At 40.6% G+C, this 16,354-nt stretch overlaps 1 protein-coding gene across 1 annotated transcript in view; it reads left to right on the top strand.

Annotated features, from left to right (window-relative positions):
- T265_00737 (hypothetical protein) overlaps positions 1 to 16,354 on the top strand; it is a gene marked incomplete at both ends in the record, with an annotated part of 150,759 nt that overhangs the window by 91,739 nt on the left and 42,666 nt on the right. The window contains one exon of the mRNA XM_009164586.1: positions 5,605 to 5,712. Coding sequence (XP_009162850.1) covers positions 5,605 to 5,712 — 108 coding nt within the window. The remainder of the gene's footprint in view (positions 1 to 5,604; positions 5,713 to 16,354) is intronic.

The following is a 16,354-nucleotide window of genomic DNA, read 5'->3' as shown; positions in this document are numbered from 1 at the left end:
AAGATATGCTAGCCAGTCGCACACTCGGCCACCAGATTTCACAGCGAGTTACCCAAAGCGTAGCTGGGCAATTACACCCGCGATCGGAACCGAATAAACCAACGACCTAAATGGTAAGAGGATTCATCTATTTTATTATTTATTCATTTTTCGACCTTTCTGAAAGCCTACATATCACATGCAAAAACTGAACGCCTCCGATCAAACTGCCTGTCAAGATTGAAGAAAAACGAATACATCTTAGAAGGCAAACAACGAGTCTGCAATGTATGGTATAACAAAACACTCTGCCGTCGGTTTAGTATTTAATGAAAGCTAGCATGTGAAGAATAAGCCAGATTATGCTGTGTACATTGTCGATCGTAAAAGCCTTACACACACTTGATTTTCAAGCTGCCTACCTTGAAAAAACACGTCGGATGCAATGAAATCTGTATTATAACGGCAAAAATTGTTCTGGAGAAATATTTAGGTGGGATTTATTTTGGAAGAAATATCACCTTCCGCAGAAACACCAATCGGATATCAGACGCGTTATCAGCCAAAGTAGGGATCCCTATTTGAACACCGTTTTTCTGAATTTTTTTTATTTACGTCCGATTTCTCAGTTTCAAATGAACTGTGTTTATTAGACAAACGCTTAACCAAAATGGGTAGGTTTTCCAAGTACAATCGGACGCAATGACGTTCACAAACATCCTTCAACTTAAAATGTCCGCATTTCTTTAGAGGATATGGTCAAACGCTGCTATTTTAACTTTGGAAGAGCAGCTAACAAAACTGTGATATCATTCATATGATGACTCAGCTCATAATCATAAATTTTGGCTCAGCGGTGCTCACCGTCCAACTTTGGAGCACAATCACGGTGTGGCTGTTCAGAAGCACGTTTATCCAGGGGAACGGAAACCCTTGACCAAGATTCACAGTAGGCTCGTAACAGAGCACGGAGCCACAATGAGCACCCTACATAATTAATCTTTATCCATGATTGTGGAAGATTCATCGTTTGCGTATCTTTCGTAAAATGTCGATAAAGGTTTCATTCAGATACCGAAGGAAAGGTCACTTCCAGAGTGACAGAAAACTTTTGGATACTCTGGAATACAAAAACTGCACAGCATTTTTACTAGGGAAAATTTCAGAAAAATGTGAGCCCCTATTTTGAAATCTCTTGGAGTGAGGGACAATATGGTATATAAAAAAGCTTATGATGTAAGATGACTTTTTAAGCATACTATGTCAGTGAATGCTTGATTTTGATGCAATTTTGGACCGAGTGAACAACATATCGAGTTTGGAATTTTGAACAGGTCATTCAACTAAATAATGTTCGTTAGGTTTGCACCAGTGAGGAAAAAAACGGATTTTGAATTCGAAACAAACGTAGATTAAGACTACCTCGTCCCAAGTTAAGACATCCAAGTTTCCAAGGCATAGTTCAAAAAATGTCTCGCTGGGTGTGTACTTGTAACGGAAATCATGCGGTAAAATAAAACACATTAGCTAGAAATGTGAATTTGGCGGAAAAAACTAGATGTGACGAAGGGGCCTAACTTGAGCGAAGGGTTAATCAAATGTTCTCAGGGATTGAAACGCAGCAATTTGCGAAGCGTCGATAGGGAATTGGGTCGGTACATGATAAAGAATGGAACTAACCTAGTTTGCGAATGTGTGCAGCACTCCACTTTTGCATAAGCTGCTTTAAAAGCTCGAAAATGCGCAAAAAGGGTGTTACCTTAGTAAAAAAAATCAGACTATTCTTGAAAAAACATAAGCACCATTGTAGCAAGAAACCAATCATGAAGAAATTGAGTTGGATCTTTAAGTGGTTTTGTGGTTATAAACGCCAGAACGTGAAGAAATATGGTCTTGTTGAAGCAGCACTATTTGATACATGGATCTATCATTGTGGTTAATACCGTCACCAGACCCCTACTTTGTTATCAACAGTGTTCGTACAAGACGGCAATCGATTTTCCACCAGTTGTGTGTGTCGTTTGTGTGAAAGCTGTAGATCGGCAACACAGCCTTACAAAAGCAACATGACGAATCGTACCGTATTCTCTTTGGAGGAATGACGATAAGGTATATCCACTATCTCAAACACTCCTCGTACGAGCTCCTGCAACTATCCCCAGAATCGTTTGATGCAAACGTTTGGGCAAGATGGTTTTTGCCGTGCCTAGCAAGTTTGGAAAGATATTTCATCTCAAGCAACCAAACTCATACAGAGTACCCCTATGGTGGACATTTGAAGACCATCGTTTCTTGCATCTGTGGTATATATACGGGTGTGTGAATTGATATGCATTTATGTTTGTATACGTATATGTGTATGTATTTATAGACTTGAGGAATCATCCAGATTCAACAGCCTACTAATTTCAGATCCTTTAAACCTACCATCACTCATAAATGTATTCTGAAAAAGCTTATCAGACTCGTTTTTGATGTTATAGATATAGTTTTAAAAGTAATCAAGATTAAGTTCCAAAAGATGGCTGAAGAGCTTTTGAATATTAATAATTGTTTCATTGCACTGGAACAGTTTCGCGCAAATTCACGCAGGACGTGCTAATACACGTTCTGTTTGCTAAACCGAAGGGTGACCGGATGATTGATGACACTCACTGAGTTTTAAAGCCGAAAGTCGGCAAAGTGTGGCATAATCTCCTCTAATTTACGTGCTGCCGGAAATATTTAGGTCTTCAAAAATATTCATTACGAAAAATATCTCGTTTAGGAACCACATTATTAAATGAAGTGGTGAAACTCTAATGTAACTTAACTCAAATGTCTCGTCATTTTTCTTGAGTTCCGTCCAAATCGACTACTGACAAAGTGTTGATTATTTCTGGCCTGTTGAAAAGTGAAGCCCCCACCTCAGTAATTAGTTTTTGATGAGCGCGTTGTTTAGATTAAATCTGTCTGCCTCGACGCGATTTTGTAGCGAAAATGAATCTTTAAATTTGTGAAATCTGTATTTGGTTTGGCTAACAATTCGAAGACAATGCCTTCCGGTGATGTGTATTGGTTCACAGTTCACATTGAGGAGTTTGGAAACATATGCATCCTTCAAGAAGGCTCGTTTTTCGGAGCTGATTTACCAAACGGTCAACTGGAAAATATAGCCCCTGTGGGTTCATCTAACCAGCTGCGAATCCTCCATTGTCCATTTTGGAACGCTCCTCATGGTATCCTTCGTGACTGCTCAGGAAGTAGGATATGTGGGCATCTGCGTTTCGATATTAATCGCCACATCGTAAGATGTAAGCTACCGTTTGTGTTTAATACACCTTACTCCGTTTTGCGTGGCATCTGTGCCAACATAATTTTAAAGAGAATATACCTTCCCCAAGTCCGTAGGTTTACCAAATTCAAATTGTTTACTGTGACAAAAAACCTTTATTTGCATCATGGGTGCTTTGATTGTGTGATTGGTCACTTCATTCCTTCTCTGAGTTGATCACTTTAGAGTACATTGGCTACTTCAGGTGCAGCATAGTTTCAGCATGAATTACCAAGTCACTTCTTCCATCTTTTTTGGGTTTTCCCACTATTACGCTTCCGAATTCGATGCTTTGTCTGTTTGAAATACTTGTGGAAGTTTTATTCTACCTTATCCTAATAAACCGAAAAAAACTGCTGCACTAAAAACCAATACATTTCCGAGGGTCTCATGGAGCAAACGGCGGTTTCGGAAGCGTTGATGGAAACAGAGTTAGCGCAGGTGGTACAGACAATGGAGAATGTCTGACCAAGGAATCTAGAGACTTCTTTGCAATGTACCGGTAACTAATACCATTTTGTCTGACGATGTTCTTTTACTCCAAATTTCTGACTGCCTGCAACAGTCCGATCTCTGGAACACAGCTGAAGTTACAAACAAAGTAACACACAATCGAATAACTGGTTATCCTGTTGTTTTCCTTAAATATTCAAGATTTGATCCAACCCGTCAACACTAGTTGACATTGTACCGACTTCCTCAATAGCCATGTCCGTGTCCGTAACTCCAGAACCCTACAATTTTCTTTTAGCTTTGGTGCCGCTTTTATTCTCCTTTAAATTATTTGTTCCATCCAGTCCAGTTCTCCTAGAGATCCTAGAAGGCCAGACGTTTTATGAGCACGTTCAAAACATATACCTGTATTCTTGTGTGCACCGATAGTGTGGGTGGATAAAAAGGAGATTTTCGAGGCGCACTGTTTCGGGTCACTGGTGATAAGTGAGTTAGAGAATGGTCTAGTTCGAACCGCATTTATCCGTTCGTAACCTCACAAGTCGCCAAAACCATTTAGGTTGTTGGCCTAAATGGAATCAGCTGTCAGTGATCAAAAAGGTGCACCTGCCATTATGTATTTTTAGTTCTCCCTATAGCAATTCCCAATGGCCCATTGAAATCAATATTGTGAACTCAAACTCCCTCCCATATCGCTTGCGTAATTCGATGGAACCACTCAGTTGAGTAGCATGCCGCGAAATTGTACAATCTCATGTGATTGTGACATACTGTTCTAAATCACATACATGTTCTAAATCTTTTGTTAGGGTTCGGTTTTGGCACAACTGAAATTCTGAAATAGCCTTATTGACTTTGTACGGCGCATCTGATTTTGCACTTATTCCGAATTGAGCCAACGAATTCTCACATTGTTCATCCTCTACCCTGCACCTCGTGGAGGTCATGTGCAGGTCAACTCATGGATTGCTGAACTCTCATATAAATTATCTACTACTTAATTTGACATTCTAGTGGAGGCCGCCAAGCTAACTCGTCAGGCAGCTGATGCCTTGCTAAAGAGTAAGTGGTATTCCAAAGCCAAGTGCGTGATGACCAAACCGAATCGAACAAAGTCTGGTGCGCGTATTGTAGCTCTGCGATTCACTAGTTGGTTTACTTCCAAGTTAGTTTCTCTCGAATGCAGGACAACTCCGTCTATCCAATTAGACGTAATACACAAATATGGATGGGAATATTTTACACGCTACTTTATTTTCTGTCGGATGCAAACTCATACAGTGTATTTGTTTTTTAAATCATACAGTTGTTCGGAAAACCTAAATCGTTTCACCTTGAATCAGGAGACGAAATGAAACATTTATGGAGAATTTGTTATATATGTTGAGGGCAGCAACTGAAGTTCAACGGTAAAGAGCCCTTCTACACAAAACGGCTTAAATTTCAACTACGAGGTAGCAGCTGGTGGCACTAAAGCAGAAAAGACAATAAGACCATCACAAAAATTCATTGAACCGATTGTGTTTCCTAAGAGTTATTTGGACGAAGTGAGTTAAAAATTTGGTGTCTTATTTATTTTCCATGGAAACCTATGGAAATAATAGGAAATTCTTCATGTGGAAGAGGAAGGGTTCTAGCCGAATACGTCGCCTGTTAGCTTGGAAGCAGCGTATGGTATACTGAGTACTATATTTGATATTCCTAGCAGCCGGTCAATCAAATCATATAGTGGACAAGGTGTGAAGAGACAGGGAAGTAGAACCCCCTTGTGCCCAACTAGACCTAATGCCGTTAGTTGTCCAAAAAACAAAACTATATGTATACTGTTGTATTTGTCAGGCTTAGTAGTTCCATTGCAGACGTCTCCTCATAGAAAGTTTGAACGACGAACAAACACGGCAGCAGAGGAGAGAGTATTCCGCAACGCAGCCAACAACACGATCACCTTCAAAAACAGATCGGCTATGGTGAATTCACATAGACCTTCATCGATGCTGTGGTTAACCGCAAGGTCCATATTATATCATGATCCTTCTGTTGTACCCATTTGCCTATTACTTGACGCAACCAATCCAAATAAATATCTAGCTCTTCTTTCCACGTGATAAATGCTGAGGTGAGAGTGATACTGACACATCAGCCATCCTAAAATAACCGCAAGCAAAACATTAGAGGTTAGTAGGTCCGGGGATCATCAACAGAATAGTAACCAGTTCATTCGTTGAAATATATCCGCAACAAACCGAATTTCGTCAGCTGGGATCATCAACAGAAATAGTAACCAGTCATTCGTTGAAATATATCCGCAACAAACCGAATTTCGTCAGCTTCCCTCAAGAAAGATTTTTTTGAACCGTTTCCAAAGCGGCCTTCCTTAGATATTACGCAAGCTGGTTCACAGTATGTCAACTTCTAATAATAAACTTGGCTCAGAAATGTTTGACATTTACTTTCCTACGCTCCAATAACTTCTGTGAACCATCGCTAGTTGACAGGGCTCTGCTGTTTACAGTCGTAAAAAGAACTTACTAATGTTCATAGTTATTGATTCTCAGACTGGTGGGGGCATACACCGAAAGTTTAGCACCGATAGTCTACGGTAGATAGTTCGCCAAAAATAGATGATGTTCGGTCGACTGACAAAATAATCCGGTTAATTACACGCCATTTGGCTAGTCTATTTTCACTTACGCAGTGAAATCCGCAGTTCTGTGGATAGGGACGAACTGAATTCTTGATAGAAAACAATGCGTAGAAAACCTTTATCTCCGTATACGCCAAGTAGTCATCGAATTAGAAATTAGGGTTTTTAATGGTTCGAGAACGTGGGTTGGCATTTGTTGCCAGATAAGGTGGGTACAATATTCATCGGGATGTTGGCCTGGAGGTTTGAACAAGTAAATGTTGAAAAACCTAGGTAGTTTGTTCCGGGAAAGTTATTTCAAATTTATTCACTCGGATTCAACTGCCTGATATCCAGGTCCATATTTCACACTGTCAACCCAAATGCATAGCACTTGTCGATGTCACTTGTGAGTACAAAACTCGTGATTTCCGGCGTTGCAGTTGGCGCCGGCATTGGGAAAAACATGACCGTTGGTGAATAAGTACAATTATTGTAAGCTGTTTGCACTAACCCAAAATAACTTGATGAATGTCCGGCTAGATACCTGGAATTTGTCGGTTGAGCAGCGGTGGATGGTTTTTGTGTATCAAACGAAATCGCGCAGGTAATGTCACGTCAATTTGTCATGAAACGTTCTTGGTTGAACTGTCGACCTCAGTAATAAAAGTGGCCGTAGAGGCCACGCCTAATCGAATTGTCCATTGAAAGATGAATGTGTTGGCATACACCGTTGTAAAGGGAAAATCCTTTTCAGGAAACCCAGGTGTCCAGCTTGGCTGCTATTTTCGTTCAAAGTAACATGTACTTACAATAGCTGCCGAAGATTTGTCAGCCAGTCCTTGGGGATTCACAAATAATTATCAAAACATACTTGGTAAGCAAGAATACTTAGTCAGTGTCAGTGTCATAAAGTGCGATGTGTGCCTTTCCCTAGACAATATTCTAGTTTGACTAAGAAATGCAGCTGTGAAGAAAATTCCTTTCGTGCGTGCGTGCCCACCCATTGAATGAGTTTCAATAAAGATGAGATGCTTCATAGGGTGGAATTTATCCGGGACAAAATCCGTCTTACCAGAAAGTAACTGTCGGTTTTCCGGTCTTCACACCACGTATGTTTTGTTGAAAGCTCCTTCAACTGATTAAATGATTTGTCAGCTTGCAGGTCCCGATGGTTTGCATGGTATGTAATCGATATTATTTATGTTTACGGTGACGAAAATCCACGACTTGTGATACGTGGCTGTGCGGGCAGCTGTGCAAACAACTGTCAGGTCAATCGTCCTGTGCCCTAGTGTTAAAGCGATCAATTTGACGCTAGAACCATTGCAGTAAATACCATTTCATTAAACAATTTACCTTTTGACCATACCACACACTGGAACTCCGCCTTACGATGGTTCCCTAATCCAAGTGGATTCCAACAGAGATTAGGTGCTGGAGACTGAGGTGGGTCAACTAAGGGTTGCACAATCTACCTCAGTATAAAAACCCGAGGATTGTCAGCATCGAGGCCTATGGATTTTCAAGTACCATGGATTAAATGCTCTTGGAACACCCCCATAAGTAGGTATTGAAAGCCACTGGTATTCGATTTGATGTCATATGGGAAGCACATTTTTTATCATTTGGAATGGGCGGAACAGTAGAAACAAGGGATTCCTATTTTTGCATGCATTTTTCAGCAATACAGTGAAAACAAGCAGCACAGTGTAAGTTCAAGCCTACAGGTTAAAATTCAGATCTATTTAGTGTAGCAGTCTAGTTTAGTTGACGCGCAGAACAAGTTGAAAACGATAAATTAGCATTCTCACCATAGCAACATCCAGCCAAATTGTTGATAAATACTCTTATACCCGTCGAATCCGTTTTTATTGAACGTGATTTGAAGTCTATTGTGATCCCGAATCTTCCACACTTTATAGTTAGTATCCGTTTCAAAATATGGAATTATCTGGAATATCATACGTTCCCGCAAAAATTTCCATTACCAAGCCTGAATATTTTGTGTTCCAAAATGTCCAGAGTGTTATAGTTAATTTTTAAGCTATCCGTTAAAACTTATCAGGACTGAATAAGAGCAGCCATCAGCAGCGGATAAAGGACAAGTACACTTTTATGAAGGCGTTTTTGGACAGCAGCTTTCTTTTCTAGTGAATGACAGGCTATTTTTCCTGTTGAAAATTCTCCGTGCATTTGCGAACGACAGTAAACATTTCGACCGGTTTCACCATTCTTGTGACTCATCAGGTATGTACAGTCCGTGTTCAGCTTGAGCCAAAACCCACTCAAATATGGTGCAACCTTTGTGCAGCACATTAAGTTGAGAAATATCAAAGTCACCCGTGAAAACCCAAATGAGATGCACATGTGTGTATTTGTCGAGATCTGTCCAGTTTGGGTTCAAATAGAACATACGTTTGATGGAAACTCAGGGACTGCGCCTACCTAATGAGCCTCAAAGAGGACAGAACCGGTCGTGGGCAGCCAAAGAGTTTTCGGCAACTATGTGAGTAATCTCTTTCATAGGAATATATAGAGATATGTTGAATGTCGCATCAAATGTAACATTAGGCGGCCTTTGTGCACAACACTCAGTGAACTATATCGTAAAGGAGATATTCAACTGAGTCTCCTCTGAAAACCAAGCTGATATGATAATGAGTATTTTTGGCAATAGAAATCCTCCTTCCGTGTATGTTTTGGTCAATGGAATCACTATCTGTACTTTAAATTCCTCTCAATGTGGGCAGCGTGAGCTGCATAGTACCCCACCGGTACATCGCAAACGTTTGCTTTTTAATCATTCTACAAGGAGAGAGCCAAACTAATCCGGAATTTTCTGCGGCCAAGTAACTACCCTGAGTGCTTCGACGGGAAAACACCGGTTCACGGAACAAACCAGAGACGCAGATTAGAGAATTAGACAAGTGCATTTAGGGTGACGTCCTGGAACTGGCCATCAAGCTTCATCATACAGCGCTTTGCTCTGTCGGAGTTAAAACAAGGGACAGTTGGGAATGAAGTCATCAGCTTTGACTGAAGTTAATCGTAGTTGAAGCAGCAGATCTCCATCATCACACGCTTGGCCGATAGTCAGCCGTGATGATGAAATGATTCTGTAAAGAGAGAGAAGAAAGTGAAATGGTGTGTACTTGGTTAAACAGGCTTATGTTTCTGTAGAAAACGATTAATGATGAAATGATTAGAACCTTGCAGCAGCAGCTACTTAGGGCTATCTGAACATCTTATCTAAGTAAGCTGCAATTATCTAGCTTGCACCAATGTCCGTTGTGGACCGGATCTTAGCACACACAAACAAACTTCACTTGCACACTCCGGCTACATATTGGGCAATTTGACAAAGAAAACGTACAGAGAGAGTAAGTCACTGGCACAGGTGAAAACGACGACATCACTTGAATCTACGGGTCACGGTCCTCGCCAATTTGTTCGTGGTGGCGTATTAAGGTGGAAATAATAGGAAACGCAAAAGGCGACCAGTAGAAGATGTCGCAAAAGATACCTACCGGTAAGGTTGACAATCAATCACCCCTCATTGATTCATCGGTCGCTTGGAGTCAGACGGATACAGAACACACAGCTAGATATCCCATATCATAACACAAAGCAAACGCCTTTTGGTGGACAAGCGTTCATCAACAACTAATTTTTTAATGCTTCTTGACAAAATGAACGCATTTCCAGTGAGAAGGTTAATCCCACTTTTTTCCACACTCTTTTACTTTACCCTTTTGTATTTTGGTCGACAAATAATTTTACACTCCCTACGGCTTCTCAAGTTTTAAGCTTTGTCGGTGCGGCACCGCTTGCTTAATCCCCCACCCCCAACCTGACCGAATCTTTTGTTATTAGTTCCACACATACAATGGATTACGGAGGTGAATTTAAGTGAGGACTGTGAAGATTAGTTGTAAATCCTATATGCCGGTAAGAGCCCTATTCTCATTAATACCATTTACTCTTAGGTGCCATATTTCACAGTGTAAAATACCCTCAAGTGTAATCCACGCAAAGGAACGAATTAAACAAACCCAAAACAACCTAATTACATCCCTACGAGAAACAAAGCGATAAGAATACATTTTGCCACCCGACCAGGTAAAATAGTCACCACTTACGCAGGATACATCTCATTTGAAGGCAAGTGCTCCATCCACAAACGAATGAACGTGTCCTTCATTAATAGGCTTCATCCTTTGATATCATGACGTTTCTGAATGCGAACTAAAGTTGCTGGAATTGCCAAACTACTGTTCATCATTTTAATGCAAGAAACGACATCGTTTGTATTTAGTTGTCTACTTTTTTCACGTGTATTTACACACAGATTGGCAACGCAACCATCATGTGTTTGAGATTAAATTGGTGACAGAAACAGGTGACCATCAGGATTACGTATGTGCATGTTAGCCAAATATCTAAACAACTTATTCTGGTCAAAGTGGAAAACTCCATATGCAAACAAATAGTGCTTCGATCCACAGACCAGTGCAATGCTGATGGTATGACTGTTCATATTGTGCACTCGCTGCACTCACGGATATGTATTAACAACTCGGATGGGGGGATATGTTTTGATAAAGCGATTGCCCTATTCCACGGAGTTGCCACCCAGCCAAATTCGCAGGACACTGCGTACACTTGGATCAAGAGCAAACGTCGACTGCGTGAACAGTTTTGACCAATAGTTGAAGGTAGCCAGGGAGCAGTGTTCGAATTCGAAAGGTCAGCAGACTAACCAAATTATTTTCTCAGAAACAACGCTACTCCTTTAGATAAAGAGACAAAGAGTCATTTTTGCTGCACGATGGATGTGACATTTCACCAGTTATAGAACTTTTCTTGCCAGCCAAATTGTAATATGTTTGAAAGCCCAGATATCCGATACTTCCGCGTCAAAAACGCTGCAGATCGTTGGTAGTGGCATTGCACGTACACAAAGAAAAAGCTGAGGCAATAGTACTCTGTATACGAGTCTGAAACTTAGCCCTTGAGTACCGGTTTATCAGTCAACAGGGATTTTGAACGGAGAGATTCAACTCTCAGCAGCTAGCGTTCACTAGCTAGATTCTCGAGTAATGATTTATCGTCTACATAACTAAGGGGTATGATTCCACTTCAAAGTTAACGATGTTGGTAAAGACCATCAAGTCAGTCATTTGCTACAGTAGCTCTTGTTGAACTAAAGTTAATGCACTGTTAAGTGAGTTCTTACATGTTTCCACATTTTAAGATATGAATCGAGCTGATATTGACTGAATTCCCTCACAAAATTCATACGAGTAACTTCTAAATTGTTCGACTAAGTGCTTACAAATCTTGCTCTCTGATGATGGTATTCAAGACCTTTTGCGGACGTACCACGCCACTTGTGTATGCACCGCACTCATAGATCTGCGAGTAAGCTAGAGCATAACAGATAGTCATCGGATCACTAAAACCTGATTTACCATGTGCTTTCCTCACATTCCGCCTGATTGTAACCTGCTGTTTCAAAAAGTGTTCCCAACTAAATGACAAAATGAAACAGTGCTCAATAAATTGGCAACAGACGCACTAGAAAAGTGAAGTTTGGTTACGCACATTTTGAACAGCTGCGGAATTCAGCCGTCGGAAACTGCTTAAGATGACTAACACCTATAAAATATACACATCATCTTCAAGTTTGGCCGATTAGTATCAAACTGCATGAGTGCCTAGCCATCAGCCTAATTTCCTTGGATCCACAAAAGATTCAGGGCGTCGCCGGTAGCATTTGGCATTTGGCTTCTCACACTATATTCGAACTTACTGCGACCCAGAGAACCCATCTCAGATTCCAATCATGGCTTGACTCATAGCACAAGCCTATCTGATTCATGTTGTCGGCGAGGTTACTCAGTACTGGGATTCAACTGGTTTCGCGCTCAGTGCACCAGTCAATGTGGTCTACGCGTTGATAAAACCACGCACACTTTGATTGACAAAACTGCCACTTAACAGAAGATTGTGGCTAAGTGACATGGCGTAAACTTGTTGGAAAACCGGCACCAGAATAAGCAAATATTTCATAGATATTTTCCGGCTGAAGTCTTCATTCTCACTGACGCAGTGTGGACTAGCAAGGAAACGGACCAGTTTGGTTAATAAATTTGGACTCGTTGATCTTATAAATGTAGCGGGCTAGAAAGCTAAGCTGGAGCCAGTGATGGACGAGGTTTTGCTTCAAGACTCTTCACATTTAGCTAAAAGTTAGATGGTGTCAAGGATCTACCAGGTTTTTGGTGGAGCATTTAGTTGCTGGAGCCAGTGATGGACGAGGTTTTGCTTTAAGACTCTTCACATTTTACTGAAAGTTATATGGTGTCAAGGATGTACCAGGTTTTTGGTGGAGCATTTAGTTAAAGTAAACTCTCGATAGGAAATAAAATGCTTTGACACAGTTCTTTATGCATACCAAAAAGGAAATTTTGCTGAGAATGCGGTGATCAGTGCGCGTGTTCAACCCGTGGGGATCGAATACCCTGTTACTAATATATCTTAGTAACCACTTGGGCTCCGAATCCGGGAACAAAAAGCTTTGTAGATCTATATGGCTCAACTTGTACACCAACGTAACACCACACTAAACTTGCTGTCACATCCAGGTTACGGCACCCATCAACCACTCAACTGAATAACTACATCCAGTCAGATTGAACGAAATCTTGAGACAATGCACCATTCCACAAATGTGACTGCTACGACCTGGCCCTGGAAGTATAGATTACTTGTCACATGATTAGTCATGCTGCACGTGAAAAAAACTTGGCGGTTCGAACATGCACGATTTATGTCGTTTACATTTGAAACTGACAGTGATAAATCAGCGTGGTAATGGTTGCTGTTGGTATAATCAGTATTCGGATCACGATTTATGTCGTTTACATTTGAAACTGTTTGAAACTGACAGTGATAAACCAGCGTGGTAATGGTAGCTGTTGATATAATCAGCATTCGAAATAGTATACCCCAATGGGATGAATAAGCAGATAACATTGTGCTTGCCCATCCTGCAGGAGAAATATCGCCCATAAACAATTCATGGAGTCAAATGAAGTTCCATCATTTGAACCAAATTACAATCCCTTCCATCAACTTTTATCTGCAACTATCAAAAACATCAGGTCATTGTGAATCCAAATGTCAAAAATATCCAGATCCATTTATTGGCAATACCATCATAACACATCAGGAAACAAAAATGATCCTTTTATCGGTCAAAACAACACTCCAGTCTATTTTTCTAGATTGAGTGTATGCAGGTTCCAGTCAACCACCCGACACTCTTTTTCCGTTCGGGGTAAAATTAGGGACTATCTCTTTTCTTTAGCATATTTATTAGATCCCTGGGGATTGACGACTCAAGATCGCCCATCAAACTCTATGCACACCTTGTAGATTGTCTCCAGCCATCTGTTGGACCACGTCGAGTTACGCGCAAAACTTCAAAGGCCCAATCATTCAGATGGAGTTTTATCTGCAAATACGGTACTATAAATTCAATAGTACAGTAATCAAACTTTACAAAACTCAAATTGTAGGACTATGCTGTCTTCTATACACCGGTTTAGGAACCGCTAATTCTTAACGGATCTCAAAGTTCACACTGACTCAAAGCCACGTGTTTACAAAAGAGCAAAACTACGTGTTGACTTAAACAACACGTCCGATGACAAAGTCAAACAATGGTTCATATTCGCGTCAAAAACGAGAAGGGTGGTTTAGGCGCAAACCAAAATAACAGAAAAAGGGGAACCACGTTGAAAACATAATAACAGAAGAAAAAAATTAATATGCCTACACTAGAGCTGATACTGGTTTGCTTATTGTCTAAACTGTGCTCCCAAGAGAAGTTCACTAAACCGTTCGACCTAGAATCCATCGGAATTTAGTGTGAAACAGAAATAGAAAGCCCTAGACAGTCTTGACACATCACACTAATCACAATCTAAACAAAAATTGGTTGTTGTTTGAACGGCAAAACTGCGTGGAAGTTGCTTGTAAAATATTTTCCAACTCTTGATATTCAGAGACCAATCAAGGGAACCCATGGGTGAAAACGAGAGGAGAGCTTTGCCTTGTACATATTCTAGATTGTTTTCAGCTTTTCTGATATGATTGCAGTAAACCTAGCCCGTACAAGTGAGTAAAATGTGGGTTCAGGTTGTCAAAGACTTTTCTAGTGGTTTTTGGTTTGTCCTCTGAACTTGGAACTCAACTTGCAATTCTTCCGTTGCCATTCGAGATTATATCTTCAGTGCACAGTTTGATGGTCGTTCTGGCTAGCTCAAAATTGAGCTTTCTCTTGATTGAAAATATATAGTACCTTGAAGATCTCGATGGACGTCATTTCAAGTTTAGTAGGAATTCGTGCAATAAACTGTACATCAGATGTACACAAATACTATGCTGACGAGTTGACGCTCATTCCAACTCCTAATAAAGTAAATTCTAGAAGGAACATGTCTGTAAATTGTGGCTTCATATGCATGCCTAGACAATGCTTTCGTTGCTAAGTTTTTTGAGTTCAGCTCCAGATGTATGTAAGTATGAGCTGTTAGTGTAGACCGAAGTGAATAAACTTGACGGTAGAAGAGGACAATTTTTAAGGAGTTGAATTACAAAGGTCAAGTCTAAATTGTGTTGACCGTTATTGAAATTCGATCTCATGTGTAAAATCAAGTTCTAGAAAGAGCAAATTGAAAAGCGTGCTCAATGAAGACGCTGTTGGACATCTTTGGGTGGACATGTCAGACAGCGTTCGGCAAATCAAAATAGAATCTAGATGACGTGCGAGGTGACTGACTCAGACAATGAAACATTCGCCCGGATGACCAAATCTCGAAAGCTCAATATCTGTAAGTATTTCTATGTTGCGTAAGTTGTTCCAGAACGCCCATTTTTGAATAGTTATTTTTTCCGCTCATTTCCAAAAAGAGCCTTATATGAAAAACCTAAATGGATATCTTTGTGATGTACTACTCATAAGGTTGCTGAAAATCCGTCGACAGCCCACGACCGGTTTCGCCCTTTTTGGGGCTCATCAGGTAGGTGCGATCCACGGGTTTCCGTCAACCTTATGTTCTACTTGAAACCAAATTGCACGAAATTAGCTAGTATTTCGTGCAAACTAATTTGGTTTTTTCGAGAGACTAACCTGGAACCCAGCTGAATCTCTCGTTTGTGACGTTCTCAGGCAACTGAATGTGCTGCACCAGGCCGCCTTATGTTTCAGCAACTTTATGAGTAGTACGTTACAAAGATATACATGTATCGCGGTATGTTGAAAATCGTAGCGAATATCGTAGCACATTCAGTTGCCTGAGAACAGCACAAACGAGAGATTCAGCTGGGTTCCAGGTGTAGTCTCTCGGAAAACCAAATTAGTTTGCTTCGATAGAAAACAAACCATCTGGAAGCGATTGACGCGGGCTAGAAGGACAGTGTCGTTCTTCTGCATTCATCTGTGATTAAATAATTCTGCACATAGAGATTTCTTCCTCTTCCTCCAAGGACTTCAGTAGCACCTACAGCAGACTTCATATTTACTCCAGATGTGATAATCAGACTATGTGAGGCGGCACAACGGCTGATCACACAATATGACTAATCCTGAATACTTAAATTAAAACTTGGCATTTGTGCATTTGTGTGATATACGCCGGAACAGGCGTATCTGAGAGGCAAAACCCGGTTGCGGTGAAAATACTTTGATGGTACATTGAAGTGATTCATGGGAGACCAGGTGAACGCGGGACACAGCAACCTGCCCACCCGGTTTCATTAGAGGGAATAATCTAAGTTGCGGCCTTTTGCCAGCCTATTCAGACTGTTCAACAATCAGTTATGCAGAAAGATGATTTCATCAAAGTTAGCAGTCCAATTCCGATTAGTTATATATTTATACAATTGGTAAAAGCTTCTATAAAGGAAAATGTCGG

This window comes from Opisthorchis viverrini (assembly GCF_000715545.1).
Source record: "Opisthorchis viverrini unplaced genomic scaffold opera_v5_7, whole genome shotgun sequence".
NCBI classification, from domain to species: domain Eukaryota; kingdom Metazoa; phylum Platyhelminthes; class Trematoda; order Opisthorchiida; family Opisthorchiidae; genus Opisthorchis; species Opisthorchis viverrini.
Note: the sequence above shows the minus strand (reverse complement) of the source record. Positions and strands in the feature narration are given on the sequence as shown.